The sequence below is a fragment of the Dipodomys merriami genome, unplaced genomic scaffold, assembly GCF_024711535.1.
Source record: "Dipodomys merriami isolate MVZ:Mamm:240054 unplaced genomic scaffold, mDipMer1.0.p SCAF_10, whole genome shotgun sequence".
NCBI classification, from domain to species: Eukaryota; Metazoa; Chordata; class Mammalia; order Rodentia; family Heteromyidae; genus Dipodomys; species Dipodomys merriami.
In genome coordinates, this window is record NW_027202271.1 from 41,557,022 (window position 1) to 41,575,124 (window position 18,103).

General features: G+C 35.7%; 1 protein-coding gene across 2 annotated transcripts in view; it reads right to left on the reverse strand.

Annotated features, from left to right (window-relative positions):
• Window positions 1–280: 280 nt before the first annotated feature.
• Kitlg (KIT ligand) overlaps window positions 281–18,103 on the reverse strand; it is a 79,177-nt gene continuing 61,354 nt past the window's right edge. Inside the window, exons 7-10 of one of the 2 annotated variants that reach the window (XM_069989572.1) lie at window positions 12,273–12,382; window positions 11,491–11,558; window positions 10,560–10,636; window positions 281–4,732 (exon numbers count right to left, since the gene is read on the reverse strand). In XM_069989572.1, the coding sequence (XP_069845673.1) occupies window positions 10,597–10,636; window positions 11,491–11,558; window positions 12,273–12,382 (218 nt within the window). In that variant the 3' untranslated portion in view covers window positions 281–4,732; window positions 10,560–10,596. The remainder of the gene's footprint in view (window positions 4,733–10,559; window positions 10,637–11,490; window positions 11,559–12,272; window positions 12,383–18,103) is intronic. The other variant, XM_069989573.1, reaches the window with a different exon arrangement.

Here is an 18,103-nt window from a genome sequence, read left to right on the forward strand (position 1 = left end):
ACTAAATTGTCTATTTTCACGATAAATACATATATTTATTCTACTTAAATGAACCTTTGATGATTTAAGGATAATTTTGCTTCCATATGTCAACAAAAGTAGACTACTGACAAAAGTAACCATAATAAAATTACATTTTTATTTGTGCCATATAACAACTGCATGCTGTTATAAAAACTGGTTGTCAATGTGTATATGTGTGTATGAATGACTATATATAAGTGAATATATATATAGTCATTTAAATGTGTACATAAATCAATTCATAGAGATTTCTTAGAATTAATGTAAATTAATGTATAGAAATTTTCATAGTTAAATTTAAAAAATAATAAAGTAAACTTAATTTTTTCTTAATAAATGTTCATCAATGCTGGGAACATGTGTGATAACCTTAAGAGATCAAATGACAGGGCAAATTTAGGAGAGTGCATAAAATTCTTTATTTAGAACAATAAAGCATATGTATATATAATGTAATTTCAAATTCAAACCTGTATAAAAAGGGTCAGGACATATACCTATTTTAAAAAGTACACATACAGTATATACACATACACATCACATTTTACAACCTTTTTATTTAATTAAACTTCAGTCATAATAAAACTATTTAGAATAGTGTTGACATACATTTACATTACAATATGCAAACTCCAATCTATGACTGAACTAGCAGTAAATCTGCGCATCCATCTAAATGCCAAATACTTTTCAAGTCCATTATTTAACAGTGGCAAGTGGACCCTACAATCACACATTAATCCTTACCATATAGGAGAATAGACTACTTTGATTGGAAAATTATATTGAAGAAGTCTTACAGCTTGGAAATCAAGTAAATTAAAATACTATGGTTCATAGTTTTAAACAACTATTATCGTAATTTTATTTTCAGAAATATTATAAGAATGCGGTTGGAAATGGCAGTTACACATTAACAATGCTTGGGAAACATTGGATCAGTTCTAGAACATCTTGTTATGACACGAAAGTACCATGATTTACCTTTACAGAGGCATCTCAAGACTAGTTAACAGAAAACACTAACACCATGAATTTTACAAGCAAACTCCATAAATAAATTTTACTCTGAATGGATGTATGTTAAAACCAGTTTCAAAAAGTGATAATTTCAATAAGACTAATCTGTTCAAAGATAAGTTGGTTTCTTTTAAATTCTTGTCCCCCTTTCCAATTTTATCTGTAATTTATGAATTATCCTTTCATAAATTAGTCATAAAATATCCTTTGGCAGTAGGAAACTTGGTATCTCATATCTTCTGCTCTTAGCATTCTTTAAAATTAGAACATTTAAGTACCCACTGGTGCCTTTCCAAATGTCATGCATAGCTTATGACATTGGTTCCTGACTAAAATGCACTATTAGTTTTATTCTTCAGAAATGATCCCAAACATTTACTTAAACAGAGGGAAAAGCCATCTCTTGTGTAAATGGTTATCCGATTCACTGTACTTGAGACTGAATTTCACTTTTACTAATGGACTCTATTTTTACATTAGAAACAAAACAGCAAGGATTTTTTTATGGTCAAGTTGTTTATTCAGAGATCAGAGTTGGAAGCTTTGTATGGGGCAATTTCTGCTCTATTTTATCTATTTTGTCAGTCACATAGCAACAAGGGCTCATCTCTAAGGAGTGACCCCCTGAGATGCTACACACAATATAAAATTGAGATCCAAAGTGGAATTGGGGGAGGGGTGTCATTTACCATATTAGATGTTGGCAGAATAGGTTCTTCTAGGTTCTTTTAGTAGTCTTGCTCAGCATCTATTCCACTAAGCTAAATTGCCTTTTGAAAGAATATACTTCTGAAAGCAAATTAAGTACAGAATGGCTAAATGATTCATATCAAGATTAAATCTTGAAATCAAAACACTTTGGGAAATATCCACAATTTCAGAATGGACTTTCTGCTCATGTATTACTCAACAGGGTGTCTCAAAAGTATGCTAATGCTCAGTAGAAATGTGTTTGGTTCCTACCAAAAGCAAGTACTGCATTATGGATATATACTTTTTTATATTAATATTTTTCATGTCTACAATCATTTTCATTTTAAGAGTATAGGTTACTTTGCCATTATCTTACTGATAAACAAAATCAAATTGTATCTGACTCATTAAAAGTGGCAGTGTGGTAGGCCCATTAGATTATAAAAACTTCAGAACTACTTCAGTATGACTGGGCAGTCCTCATGAGTCCCAGAGCTAGTTTTGTGATAGAACTTGTTTCTACCAAAGAGGTACAGTTTTCAGTATAATTTAGAATCTGCATACTTCTGAGTTCATTTTAATTAAAAGGCAAGTTTGAAACATTACAAAAGAGAACTATCAGATATCTGGCATCAATTTAAAAGGTTATTTCATGGTTTATCATCTCATAATTTATGTAAAAAGATATTCTAAACATATAAGTAATTAAAATAAGCACATATATATTTTTCAGTCTGGAAATGGGTATGACATAGATACTGTCCAAGCAGCTAGCATCCAAAGAAATCTTCAGCCTTTTTGTTTTTGTTTCATTGTTCATATGCTTTATTGAAACTTAGTATCTAAATTCCCAATGAGCTAACACGTTTACTAGGCAGGACACATCTCTCTCTCCTACTGTGTCAAATGTTATATAACCTGTTCAGTTTTGTTACTTGGCATGATTAAGACAAGGTCATTGAGTGTTAAAGCACAACTTTGAGAACAAAAGTATATTTACTGTACTTTCAAGTTCAGTAAATAGCATTCTCATAGGCCCTAGCAAACTGAAACCACTGCATAAATAAATCAAAGCATCAGTCTGAGAAGTATTAATATTCATAATCTCTACATACTTACACATATTATGTATGTTAGCCTATGCCTATTTTCCTCCATAAAACCATTGCCACATACTGAGATAGGTCCTTCCAGCAATTAAAATGATCTCCTAATTTTATGATGAATCATGGTGTGTCTGAGAGCATGAACAAGTTGATAAAGCCTCCCTCTGCTCTTGCATTTTAGAGAAAATGCTGAGTGCCTGAGGAAACACAGCACTTTAGAGAAGAAAAGGACCACAGAAATCATCTGCTCTCTTTGGTACAAAAAAGAGCAAAGGCCACATACTGGAGTCGTACTTGGATTAGCTTTGAATATAAGCTAACATCCAAGTATACTAGAACTTCTTGGATTTTTTTTAAACCAACAGAAAGGTAACAGTTTTCATGCCATACTTGAATAATTACACTGAAAAATGTCTTATGGTTACAGTGCATGGTTAATGATGTCTCGGGATGAAGTCAGAATGAAAACTTTTAGATTCTTTTATATGTTTGTTCATGATAGGTTAAAAGAACTTTCATCAATGTGAGATGTGAAGAAAAATTATTCTTTGACTGGCTATGTGTTCTCTCAACTATAAAAAATGGTACGGGGAATTCACTTCAGGTCTTACGGAGTCTAATTTAAAAGCATGATGCCCACCTTGAAAATTCCTGTCAAATTGACTCAATATGGCAAATGCTGTCACACATTTTAAATAGCAAACTGACATGCATAACTACATAAAGCTCTCTTTATTTTTAATTCATAAATCTTAATACAGAGTGCCTGATTTTTTTTAAATAAATGGTTCCTTTAAACAGATACTGGTGATTATACTATAAATAACTAAAGTTTCCTGATTCTTTGCATTCTTATCAAATCCAAGTAACCCAGTTTTCAACACCCATTACAGCATGTGGGTGCCATTTCCTAACCTTAGACACTAAATATCATAATTTATTTATACTCTCTCCCATGATGGACATTAAAAACAGGACCTTCATAGATTCGTCATTCTCTCCCAAGTCCAATTTCATGAAGTCTGTAACAGTTCTAGAATATAAACGTGTCATAATATAGTTTGCAAACACGATGTATATACTCTAGAGTGGTCAAGGGGAAATGACAACTTCACTACAGGAGCCAAATGTCCCCTACAGCACATTCTTCTGCTGGTCAGTGTTCATAGCTTCGTCTTGTGACGACTCTTCTGAGAGGCTTCCCTACATCAAAGAATCACATTTCAAATTCAGTACTGGATCCCTTGCCTGGGCAAAACAAACTAGCTGTGTTCATTGTTTTAGTGGGATATGGCTGTAACATGGTCTACACCAGGAAGATGCCAAGATCAGACCCCTCTCCTTAATCAGCAACTACAGAGCTGACATGATCTCTCCAATCAGTTTCTATTTCTTTCCACTCCATGATGCTACAGTCTGTTTGTTTGTTTTTGTACTTGTTTTCTAGATACCTTTGAGGAAAAAAAAGTAATCCCCCCCTCCCCTCACTATGCAGGCTGAAATCTACTTGCAGAGACCCGGCTAACTACAAGCTGCAGGCTGTAACTGAAGAGTAAAGCAGTGTTGTTTTTCAGCACTTAGACATTTCGGGAGCCATGCAAATGGTGTGTGCGTGGACTGGGAAAATGGGTTTTCTCTCCCATCATGACTTCCAAGTTCTGAATGAGACCACAAGACCCCCAGGTCCTTCAAACAGAGTCCTGCTCCTTGCAAATTCTTCTTTACAGATGAATAGTTCCAGGCCAGTTTCACAGTAAAACACTCTGTTCCAATTTCTGAATCATCATGGGTAGCAAGAACAGATAAAGATGAGGTCTGTCATTTCAGACAGAATAGGAATTTGTCTTAAAGCTGCTTCATTTATGAAGCAAACATGAACTGTTACCAGCCTAGAGAAAAGGAGGGGGGAAGAGAGAGAGAGATTAAGGTTGGTTCACTTTCTGCCTTCTTTTTTATTCTCACTAGCTGAATTTATCTAAGATTCCTGAAGGAAAAACAGACTCCCATTGTATACTCTGCTTAGCCTAAATGAGCTACGTCATTTCTTCTTTCTTAGCTGTGATGATCAGCCAGTCTCTGTGCTCTCCCTAAGAACAGGTAACAGCTCAGATGGTCTTTCTTCGTGTTCATTTTCTGATTCCTCTCTTTAGAATGTAAGCTCCCAGAAAAGGCTTCCAACTCCAGAATCACCAAGGAAGTGTGTGTAGGATGGAGAATAAAGCACAGTTAGACAGACAAAAGGGAATGATGGAGAGAAACGGATTTGGTTTTTGAATAATGATTAATTTGAAATTGTGGACTTAATTAAAGGTAGAAAAGCAAGTTTAAATATAAAAGAAAATAAACTTGAAGGCTGAGAACTGTTTTCTGGCAGGAAAAAAATAATGACAATTTTTATAATGATGCCCTGGATTTTTATAACCATCTCATTATACAGTGATGTGTCACTTAATGATAGGGATACATTCTGAGAAATAAGTCCCTCAGTGGTTCTGTTGTATAAACTTTATCAAGTACCTATCCAACCTAGATGACACAGCGTGTTCCAAACCTAGGCCATATTATAGTCATATGGGACCACTTTTGCACATGTGATACACTGGTGACTGAAACACAGCTCTGTGTCACATGACTGCATATGAGAAAAGTGGGGGTGAAATGACTGATTCACCTAGAATCCTACAGCTAGTTGTAAAGCCAAGGTTTGATCTCAGGTCTCACCTGTTCTAGTCCTTTACATTGAGAGGTTGCTACAAAATGATAGCTCAGAAACAAAATTCACAAGCTTCCAAAATGTTTAGGAAATAGCTGGTCAACTGTCAGAGACCCTGACATTTAATGGTAATCTACCATTCCAAAGTCCTACGTGCCTGAATGTCCAAGCTGGAGTTGAGCTGGTCCTTATTTTAATTCTAAAGTCAATTTATCTCATAGCTCAGAGTCATAGGGCAATTTTAGTTAGGTTTTCAAAAATATTTTTCCTTTATCTGTCTTTCCACATGCCCAATTGTCATGAGAATTACTTTCTAGATATAGCATGCTTGAGGAAGTCAAGAAAATAGTAAGTCTTCAGATTATTTATCAATAACTCTCAAATTCAAAATGTGTGGTTTCTAGCCCAACTGTTCTTTGCAGTTCCACTTGAACATATTTGATCACTAATCAAACTTAAAAATTTTTTAATTGTTTTCCATGTGTCATATTTTTGTTTTGTTTTGTTTTGAGGGCTTGAACTCTGGGCCTGAGTGCTGTCCCTCAGCTCTTCAGCTCAAGGTGAGCACTCAACCACTTGAGCCACAGAGCCACTTCAAGTTTTCTGGTGGTTTAGTGGAGATAAGAGTCTCACGGACTTTCCTGCCCAAGCTGGCTTTGAACTGCGATCCTCAGACCTCAGCCTCCTGATGAATTAGGATTACAGGCGTGAGCCATCGGTGCCTGGCTGTCTTATTTCTTTTTGTAGGCGCCAAGCAATTTGAGGACAACACTCAGTGCCATTAAGTTATCATACCACTAATGTACCTACAAGAGTTTGCTAGAATCACATTTGCAGGAAGAATAAAGAGCAATATTTTCCCATAATATTCCAACATAAATGAAGCTTTTAATGTAACTTAATTCCTATTTTGTTTCTTTCTTATAAGCTGTGCCATACACAACCCGATGCTGAAGAGTTCTGCCACATAAGGGCCATTGACACCAGATAGATCACAAAGTGAATTTTTAACTTTTCAGGTGAATGTTGTCATGTTTGGTGTTGAAAAAACTTTGTTATACATTATTTTCTTAGAAGCAATGTTATTGTTTGTTTCTTCATTACTTAATTCCTTTCCACATTTCCCCTGTTACATTTAAAATATTATACTTTCTCACTTCTTTATTTTTTCCAAATTATAGATGATTTCCTTTGGAGAGTTAAATACTGTGTATATTTCCCATCCTACTCTTCCAATATTTGTCATGATTTAATTTGCTTTAGTAGGTGAACCTTCTACTATAGGACAGAATCCATGCCACAGATCAGAATAGTTCCCTTTTTTTTCCCTTTGCTGTTAACCAAGCAAGTGATTGTAATCCAAATTACATCTAATATATATATATATATATATATATATATATATATATATATATATATAATATGCATTTCTGTCTTGGTGCTGTTTTTTACATTTATTCTTTTTTTAAAAGATATTTTTCTACCATGTTATATTTTGCACAACAAAACCTTTTCATCTCAAAAAAGAATATACTTTTTGGAGAAGTGTTAGTTGTATGGTTTGGTCTTATTTTCTTTTTTCAGCATGGGGGAATTGAACCCAGGGCCTCATACATGTTAGGCAAGTACCTACCACTGAACTATTTCCTCATCTATTTCTAGCAGCAGCAGCAGCAGCAGCATTAGAAAGTCTTGCTAAGTTTCTCAGACTAGCCTTGAAATTTCAATCCTCCTGTCTCAGCTTCCCAAATAGCTGGGATTACCAGTGTGTTTCACCACATCCAGTCCCTTGGAGGGCTTTAAACACAGTAATACTTTTAGAGACAGTAATACTTTAAAGACAGTAATACTTTTTATTCTATTACAATTGGAATCAATCATGACATACGATATATATTTGATTTTGTGGTTTGCAGATTTGTGATGGTGAGCTGCCTTTCCCTGGACTTTTAGACTATTTTCCCTCTGTATTTGAACTCTTATTTACTCATACATATACTCAAAATTGAGTTTTCATCTCTATTAATTTTCTTATACTATTGCAATTCTCTGAGTAAGACTTTTTATTGTGAGTTGAAGACAATCTTATTAAATCATCTCTTCATTTATTCAACAAATATCCATTGCTTATAGGTACAAAATGTAAGTGATGTAGTTGGCCTGCTTTCTAAAATTAAATATAGAATAAACACTGTCCTCTTAGAACTCACAGTTTCTACACTCATATATAACTAAACATGGGAATGCCCTACCAAGTTTGTATAAAATGTAGTTAGAGGACCACAAATAGAGATTAGTTTAATGGGAAGTTGGACTTTGGAGAAGGTGGTAGCTGCCTTGAGTCTTGCCAGAAGTGATGAATGAGGCTTTCTAGGAAGGAAAATTAGTCGTTGACTTCGTCACCCATCAGCTATCCCACCATCCAGCTCACCACAACTCCTTAGTCATTGTGGTGATTTCATTTCTGAACTATTCTGGGCTTCTTGTTTGTCTTAGTTGAGTTGTCATCTGGTACATGAGTAATATTTCATACTTTTGTAGTATTGATTTAATGGTAAACTATCCATACGACCATAAACCACCTGGCTGTCCCACTGACATGAACTAGCCAACTAAACACATGTACGTATACAGAGATACAACTTAAAAGCAATTCTTTTACTTTCTGAAAAACTCACCACTTGGCTATCCTTTTACTTTAGGCCTTATTCACTCTCTTAGTCTCTCACTCAACAAACATTTCTTAAGAATCAGCATTGCAGTAGTAAAAAGCAGACAATCCCAGATCCTGTATTTGCATGTTACTTAACTAGTAGAAATCTGAATAAGCTTTTTGACTATGGTTGCTTTAAAATGGCATCTTTTTCCTCCTAAACAAGTTTCCTGAGTTTCCCCATCCTAATCCATTCTCCAAATATCACTAGACAAATACCACAACTAAAAACCACGGGACTGAAGACTGTGCCAAAGCAGGGTTCCAGCCATGCAACCCTAAACCAACAACAGAACATTTCTTGAGTTTTTAAGATGCAATTAACCATTTAATAAGTGGTTTGTGGATGCCTAATGGAATTAAATGGCAGCTAGGGAAGAAATGTTAAGGCTTGTGTTGGGGTTCAGGTGGGAGAAAAATGTTTCCAGGAATAAAAATGATTTCAGCTTGGGAAGCATTGCTCCAGAAAAATAAAAAGTGTTATAGGCAGCTCTAGCCATTTGCCTTTATTGGACAGAAAAACTGAGCTTAGTTAGAAGGGAATGGAAACAAAAAAAGAGAATGTTTCACAAGTGGTCTAGAGTTAGTAAAGACACAGGTGGAGGAATTATTACATCATAATGTATCAAGTTTGTCTTAAACAACAACAACAACTAAAGTGAGCTGCTAAAGCTAGAAGCAAAAGACTCTATGGCCCCGCTTTCCTAGGGAAGTGTCAATCTGGAGATAATTTTAGAATCTGGGACAGAAAGGAAGGCTGAGAGGACAGTGACCGGTTAGGAAAAGGAAGAGATTGTATCAGTAATAATTGAAGACAGTAAGTGACCTTCAGATATTAGTGGATGAGTTATCCCACCAGTTCTAGTAAATTGAACAGTATCTTGAAACAATGTATTTAGCTTTGGAAAAAAAAATAGCACAGAAAGAATTGTGTTAGGACAAGGAACATTCCTACCCTTTTATGTTAAGTGTAATCGGGGCTCAAGGAGCAGCTCCAAAATTGATAAGCAGGAAGCAGAAGTGAAAGTAAGGGAGAGAATGAATCGGTAAAGGATCAAGTTAATGCCATTCTGGGTTCCTCTAACTGGTCTGAGCTAAAAAAAAAACAAAGCCAGTAAATACATAGGAGCTAATGAATACCAGTCTTTCTTTTCTTCTTCTTTTTTTAAAATCAGTCATGCAGCTTGAACTCTGGGCTTGGGGGCTGTCCCTAAGCTCTTCAGCTCAAGGCAAGTGCTCTACCATTTGAGCCACAGTGCCACTTCCGGCTTTCTCCTGGTGGTTTATTGGAGATAAGAGTCTCATGGACTTTCCTGCCCAGATTGGCTTTGAACCACGATCTTCAGATCTCAGCCTCCTGAGTAGCCAGGGTTACAGGTGTGAGCCACCAACGACCAGCTTACCACCAGTCTTTTCTGGCTAGGTCTTACTCTCCTTTCTCTACCAGGCCCTTCTCAAACCACACAGTCACTGCAAGTATCTGTCACTGGTTTACACATTCACCGAAGAGCCATCCCGAGGAAGGCAGCACTTTGCCTTCACAGTTTTACTCCCCTACTTTTAAGATACTCTCACTTTTTCCTCCTTTTCCTTCAAATGGCAGAGAAACATTTTGGTTTTCTCCTTTTCAGCATCTACCAAATAGGATACTGACTTCTTGTGGTAGCCACACCTAAATTAACTTGATTTTAATCACGTTTATTGTTTTAACATTCGTTTTTGTCTTAATTCTTTCTATTTCCTTCAGTTAATAAATTTTCCAGTCTCCAAAAATCATACCAAATAAAAGAAGAACTGTTAGCTCTTTATATGGCTCTCACTGAAGATGGATCCACCTCAGAACTAACCCTGCTTGTTTTTCAAAACTTGAGAATAGGATAAGTGAGATAGACCCCATTTAATTATGCAACAACTTCAGCTAACATTCTGACATCTACTTGATCCAGGACATAATAATAAAGTTTGTTTCTAATTTTGACCTGCTCAGATATTATGTAGTTTTGCTAACTACTTCAGCTGGACTTATTTTTTCCTTTTGGTCGGTTGTGGGGCTAGAACTCTGGGTTTGGGCGCTATCCCTGCACTCTTCAGCTCAAGATGAGCACTCCACCGCTTGAGCCACAGCCCACTTCCGGTTTTCTAGTGGTTTATTGGAGATAACAGGCTCACGGACTTTCCTGCCTGGGCTGGCTTTGAACCGTGATCCTCAGATCTCAGCCTCCTGAGTAGCTAGGATTACAGGCATGAACCACCATCACCCAGCTTCAGCTGGGCTTCTAAAACAACTTACCAATGTATGAAGGTAACAGTGTTGATACAAGCCGCTATTACACTTCTTGAAACTCTCTGTCTTTTTCTTGCAACATACTGAAAAACAAGAGAAATACTCATTTGCCTTTGGACAGATTCTGAAGTATACCATGATCTGGAAATTGTAAAAGGCTTGGTTTTTGTTTCCGTAAATATAGTAGCAAAAGTTTGTGAAATTGGTTGAAGTTTACCTTCATAGTCTTCTTAAGTACTTACAAAATTCTTTTTATGTATGTACAAAAACTGTTTGTATGCACTTAGTATATGTACATTTAATTTATACAGACAGGCATGATCCGATACAACACACTGAAAATGATAACCAAATTTAAATGAAATTTTTAGTGCAGGGCAAATGTGTTGTACTATGGATGAGTTATCCCACCAGTTCTAGTAAATTGAAAGATATCTTGAAACAATGTATTTGGCTTTGGAGAAATTGAGGGCAATGAAAACCAGAATGAAGTTAAAGAATACATTACTGATGGAAGAGAAAGCATTTCTGAGAAGAAAGTGACTTTGTGATCAAAGGTTACAGGAGGGCTATAACAGAGACTAAATTTGCAAAGCCTAAATAATAGATTTGGTGGTGGTAATTCAGCAAACATACAAACATGGCTGAAGATGACTATTGCCAAACATAAGGCATCAGATATCTCAGATGTCTTCATAATGGTATAGAAAGAGAGAGGGAAGCAAATCTGCTTTCAGAGACATGCATGTGAAGGTATTTGACAGGTACAATGATCTAGGAGTGAAGAGACAGTCAAAAGTCAGAAAAATGAGATTTGGGAGACACTGTTTGGGACCATATGTGACTAACTCTTTAAAAGCATTAAAAAAATCCACATGCACAATACAAGCAACAGTACTGTCAAACTTACTTATGAACATTTAGCAAAACAAAATACCTTATCTCATTATCCTCTTCATTAATCTGTATATTTTCAGCTGCTCTTGTAAGACTTGGTTGTTTCTTCTGTGAAAAGAACAGTGGTTCATGCTGTAAAAATGGCTGCTCTAGTCTTTAAGAGGTTAGCTTACTTACATCTTCAGTGTTATTTTACTCCAATGAGTTTTTCTCAGCATACAAAACAGTTTTGCAATAAAAGACTATGAAAAGTACATGTGTTATCAACTCCATATTTAGAAGATGCTGGGGGTGAAAGAGTAAAAAGTAAACTGTCAAATTTAAATGGCAATTAAATTCAAGAGATTTCTAAAAGCTGAGTCACGATGATTTAGCACATTAAAAAAATTTAAGACAGGCTTCACCAAGATGAGAACAAAAGAACAGAAATTCAAAATAGCAGTTATACAAATGGTATCTCTATTTGGCTTTTAAGCCCATCATATGATTTTTCAGCAGATTTTCTTCCTCAGTGCTATTAAATGTTGGGTGTGCATTTTCTGGGTTAGCGCCAAAGCATAATGCTAAAAAATTGCTAGAGCACAATTCTGCTATAGCATAATGAAGAATGGTGGAAGCATTTCTAATATTGTAATTTTGTGGAAACATTTCTAATACTGTAATTTTGTTGAGACCAGAAGTTAAGCATCATTGTTTTCTCAACTGGATCTTGTCTTGGAAAGTGGAAATTTATTGAGTACATGTGTATGTAGCATGAACTAGTAAATATGTGAAGGTGATCAAAAGTAGAGAAAAAATACTAACCAGAATAGCCAGACTCACCTTCCAGTACAAAGCTCCAAAAGCAAAGCCAATTACAAGAGAGAAGAATGCTGGCAAGGCCATGGCTGCCCATTGTAGATCAGAGTCTCCAGTGGAATTGTCAGCCTTCCCTGCAATTGAAGAGTACAGTGGTGACATCTCAGATGTTTTCCTCTTACACTGTGTTTGTTCCCAACTGTTCCATAATGTATTCTGGCCTACATCTGCTTAAGGTATTGTAAAAAGCTGATTTTTCTGCTGAATATTATTTGTACAAGGCAATAAATCCACATAATCTCCAGAAAATTAATACATTGCTTAAAAAAAAAAAAACCTCACAGACAGAAAGATAGGACTTGGTTAAGATTCATGCATGTAGAACACAGAGTTGGTACATTCCTGGAGTGGTAGGACACAATTTCTGCTATCCAATAAATCTACCTTTTATATATTTATCTTCTAATATATTTTGACTTTTGCATTCTGAGCATCTTGAACCCTTGCCTCCTCAATTTTAAAGACAGCACTTATAATCTGGGCTATATGCATTCATGCACACTTGGCCTTTTGCAAGTATTAGTTTAGTGTGCACTGCAGGTACAGTACTTTCAGGTGTCCCATGCTTAGAATCACGGTTGCTTGTTTCTTCATCTCTTCAATATATACTTACTAGATGCCAAGAAGTGCTAAGAACTGTGCTGTGAACTATAGATCTAATTTCTTACTCTTTACATAAGAATGCTTGACACTTTCTCATGCTAAAAGATGGCTATAGACACCAGTTTCATCTTACCATAATGAGGCTTAAATATATAATTTTGTGAGCAATTGGAATTGGCTTTTAATACCTCTTCCCTGGTCGTCTCGTTCATGCATGAATACCAGAATGACTCAAATTAAATAAAATACATTTTCTTCAAGAGTCCTCTAACATGAAACTTAGGAGCTGAAGCATGGCTCAGGTGGTAGAGTGCCAGCCAAGCAAATGACCAAATGAGCATGAGGTCCTGAGTCCACACCTCAATGCAACTCTCAACCAAACAAAAAGAAAAAGAAATAGCAAAGGTCTGGAAGACCCAACACAAAATTATTTTGACCACTTTCAACGTGTCTCTATACAAAGAGCAAACGGGTTCCTAGAAACATTGATGAATATTGGACATTTTGTGAAAGTTACATTTACAGTTTTCTTTGGGAGAAATTATTTTACAACAATTATTTGTTCAGAACCTAAACTCAAGAGATAAACTCAGAATGTACTACTTTTGTCTAATCTTACCATGTCGAATCTAACATTCCTAAAGTGTGTAACATAAAAGAATATATCTACTGTGTGTGCATCAACATTCAGAGGGAAAAGTAAACCCATAGATCTACCACAAGAAGTATGAAACAGATCTGATCTACTGTAGTAAAAACAGGAATTGTGGGCTGGGAAGGTGGCTCAGTGGTAGAGTGCTTTCCTTGCATGCATGAGGCCTTGGGTTTGCTTCCTCAGCACCACATAAGCAGAAAAAGCCAGAAGTAGCACTGTGCTCAAGTGATAGATTTTTAGCCTTGAGCTGAAGAGCTGAGGGAATGTGCCTAGGCCTAGTGTTCAGGCCCCACAACCAACAAAAAAAAAAGAAAGAAAAAAAGAAAAGAAAAACAGGAATTGTACATGCTCCCAACATATGTAAATATGGATTACATAATTTTATGATGCCTATGTTTCCCAAGAGATTCTACTCATAAGATGTTTGTGTGTGTATGGGAGTGGGTGTGTATATTGGAAGGGAGAGAATAGCAAAGGAAGAAGATATAGTTATTAAGTGCAGGGTTTAGAAAGGGAGTTGTGGGAAATAGGGTCATTATTTCCATAATCATAGATTTCCCTCTTGATTGATTTACAGTTCTGGCCCATCACTCATCCTACTGCGACATGACATACCCACTCACCTCATATTACAACTCAATATGAACATTTTCACACATCCAAAAAACAATCTTCAGTTATAAAATAAGATTGAGTATAACTGAAATAATATTTCATTGTAATACTGCTATCTTAATATCTATGTGTATATATATATATATATATATATATATATATATATATATATATATATATATATATATATATATATAAAATGATTAAATGGGGCAGTCTGAGATCTCCCAAACAGATTTGGAGTTATAAGCAGTCTCTATTATTTTAGTAATTTAATATCAAAATCTATAAATGAATAAATTGGCTATTGATGTTTGTACTCCCCTTGATGGATAATGTGTTAAGTGATTTGACTCTCACTGTTGTTGTCACTACTCTTTGACTGTCCCACCATTAAAAGAACAGGCCAGTAAAGTTCTGGAATCTAAGATTCATCAGCAGCCCTCCTGCAGGAGAAAGGAGGACAAAGAGAAAAGACCCTCAGTGTCCCCTTCTACAGTGGCCAATATTACTTCTCCTGTGGAGATGCATTTTCAGACTGATGTGTGGAATTCAGAACCTGAAGGAAGCCCAATGTTCTCACTACAACAAGGAGCCAGAGATGGAAGTTTCTGTTTCATGACTTGGCTAGGATTGTAGAGTTGGGTTATTTGGATAGGGAAGAGAGCTGCACAAAGAAGTACCACAAATCCCCAGACAAGTCTCCTTAAGCTACTAAACAAATAAGCTTAAACACACACAAGGAATCATCCCCAAACCTGGCAGGAACACAGCTCCCAGGAAGCACTGACCTTAGAAGACACATGGCGGAAAGGGTCAAAAGAGTTCTCATAAGCAAGATGGTTGAGATTTTTTCAGCCCTCTAGAGATGTCTCAAAAATCCATGCCTCAAGAGTAGGATACTCTCTCCCTGTCCCCAAGTAAGTTAAGAAACAAGACTAGTGGAAAAGCACAGCTCGTCTGCCAGTAAGTAAACCTCCTACCAGAACAAAACTCAATCACTTCTATAGGAATGCAATGAAATCCAGAATATGCTCAGCAACATAACATCAATAATATTCACAATATTTTCAAAAATTAGTAATCTTTTAAAAGCCTATGTGATCAACAAATTAAGGGGGGAAAAGTAACAAGAACTAAGCCTAAAATGGCCTACCTGTTGAAATAAGATAATGAGAATTTTAGAACAGTTCTAAGTGTAAGGGACAATACAGGAAATATTATAACACATATGCAGATGGAAAACATCTCTGGGAAGAAATATGGAGATGGTTTTGGATGTAAATTCAGAAAATAAAATTCAAATATAGAAATAAAATATGAATTTCAGAATGAAAAACAGCAACATTAGAGGTGATAAAGAACAAGGTCAATGAACTGGAAAACAGAAGAGTAGAAATTATCCACTGAGAACAACAGAGAGAGTGTGGAGAAGGGTGGGCAGTGTAGCTCAGTGGTAAAGCATCTGCCTAGTAGGCTCAAGGCCTTTGGTTTCCAATCCTGCAATAAAAGGGAAAAGAAAAGAAGGCAAAGAAATGGGAGGGGAGAGAAGGTGGATTTTTTAAAAGATAGAGGCTGGGGAGAAGAAATCAACTTTAAAAAGGGGAAGGGAGATGAAGAAAGGGAGGGGAAGGATGGAAAAGGAAAGACCTCAAGGGTAGGAATGGGAGAGAGGGAGGGGAATAGAAGGAGAGAAAGAGCAAAAAAATGGAATGCGAGATCAGAGGTTTAAAATGAGTATTTTTTGTGACTTATGTCGTGCTTTGCATTTCAAAAGGAGATAAACAAGAGAATGGAGAGCAAATATTTGAAAAAATATGTATGTAATGCAATAAAATACATAGATCTTTACTAATTGAATAAAGAATTTGTTGCTAGATCTGTACTATACGAAGTTCTACATGAAGTTTTCCCTCATGAAAGAATTAACATCAGATAGAAACTTGAAATTATAAAATGGAATGAAAAGAAATAATATATGTGCAAATATAAAAGGCAACATTTTTTTCTCTTTTTTTTTTTTTTTTTTGTCGGTTGTGGGGCTTGAACTCTGGGCCTGGGCATTGTCCCTCAGCTCTTCAGCTCAAGGCTAGCACTCTACCACTTGATCCACAGTACCACTTCCTGTTTTCTGAGTGGTTTATTGGAGATAAGAGTCTCACGGGCTTTCCTGCCCGAGCTGGCTTTGAACCGCTATCATCAGATCTCAGCCTCCCGAGTAGCTAGGATTACAGGCGTGAGCCACTGGTGCCAGGCCACATTTTTTCTTCTTTTCTTTAAAAGATATTAATGTTTAGAGCAAAAATTTTAAGATTGTATTTATGGAGTTTATAACTTTGAAGACATATACATGCACATATAGCACATATATATATATATATATATATATATATATATATATCTTTTAAAAGCTGTAATCCACAATTCTAAGATGCATACTTTACTTCCTAAGCCACTACAAAATATTGCTGAGATATTAAAAAGATTTCAAAAGATTACAGACTGTGTTCTTCTATATCATCCATGAATCAAAGAGGTTGGAGGATCTTGAGTTTAAGAAAAGAAGCAAGAACAAATTGAGTAAACCCAAGTCAAAGTAGAAGAAAAGAAACAACAAAGATTAAAGTCAGGGAAATGTAAATAGATTTTAAGAAGTCAAAAGCTGCTTCCTCAAGATGAGTAATAATATTCCCAGTTACTAAGAAAGATCCCAAATTGCCAGACAGAAACAGGACCTCAGTCCGTTGTAGTATGTATATAATTTGCAATTTTGGATTTTAGAAGATTCTGTCCTATGAATAATGAATGTTATAGACTATACTCAGAAAGTTCTGGGTAGTATTCTATGCTCTCTTGCACTGGAACATATAAATATTTATTTTTAGAATAATAAAGACTATAAATAGCTTCATCGCAGTTCAGGTCAAGTTTTAAACATAAAATTCCTAAAATAAAAATAAAAATAAAAATAAACCCTTTTAGAGTGTTTTGAAGAAACTATGCATACAAGACAAGCCATTGTGAATTTGTAATACATTGTTTTTCCTTTTTAATTTTCAGAGAGGTCTTCTATGTCCCTAAACACATGGTAGGCCTGCCCCATTAATAATAATACAGATGACCTTTCTTAGCTAAGATCACCAGAGCTATTTTCTTTCTGCAGCTTCCATGAGGCTAGAGGGCACAATATATTCATTAACCTTTGTAATGAATTTTCATGAATTAGAAAAGAGGACTTAGTCTTCTAGGGACGTGGGTACTTGGCCAAAAAAGACAAAAATTTCAGGAAAATAAATGCATTCCCTTTCAACATATACCTTTAAGATCAAACAACAAAATCATCACATTTCAAATACATAGATGGTAAATACTGACATGCAGACATACAAAACTGAAAATGTCCTTGCAATTCTACACAGACAACTCTTATACTTCAAAATTTACATCTTCATCTGGAAGCTTACACCTGTAACACTATCTACTCAGAAGGTTGAAATCTGAGGACACAGTTCGAAGCCAGCCCAGTCAGGAAAGGCTTGGCCCTTATTTCCAATTATATACCAAAAAGCTGGAAATGGAGCTCAAAGAGCAGAGCACTAGCCTTGCACAGAAAAGTTCAGAGGCAGCACTCAAGTCCTGAGTTCAAGCCCAAGACCAACGTATGCACACATACAAAAAAAATCGTACATTTTGGCCAGATACATTCTCCACAAAATATATTTTAAATATACAATGATAGATTCTAAATCATACTTCTAAAATTAATCCCATGCCATGTATATAGATATAGATACCATATTAGCATTATCTCAGACTCCTAAGAAACCCCATTCTACAAACCAGATTTTTACTTCTCATGAAGTGCAAGTGAAATAAGGAATAGAACAGTATTAATAGTATTAATTTATAAATTTCCTTTGAA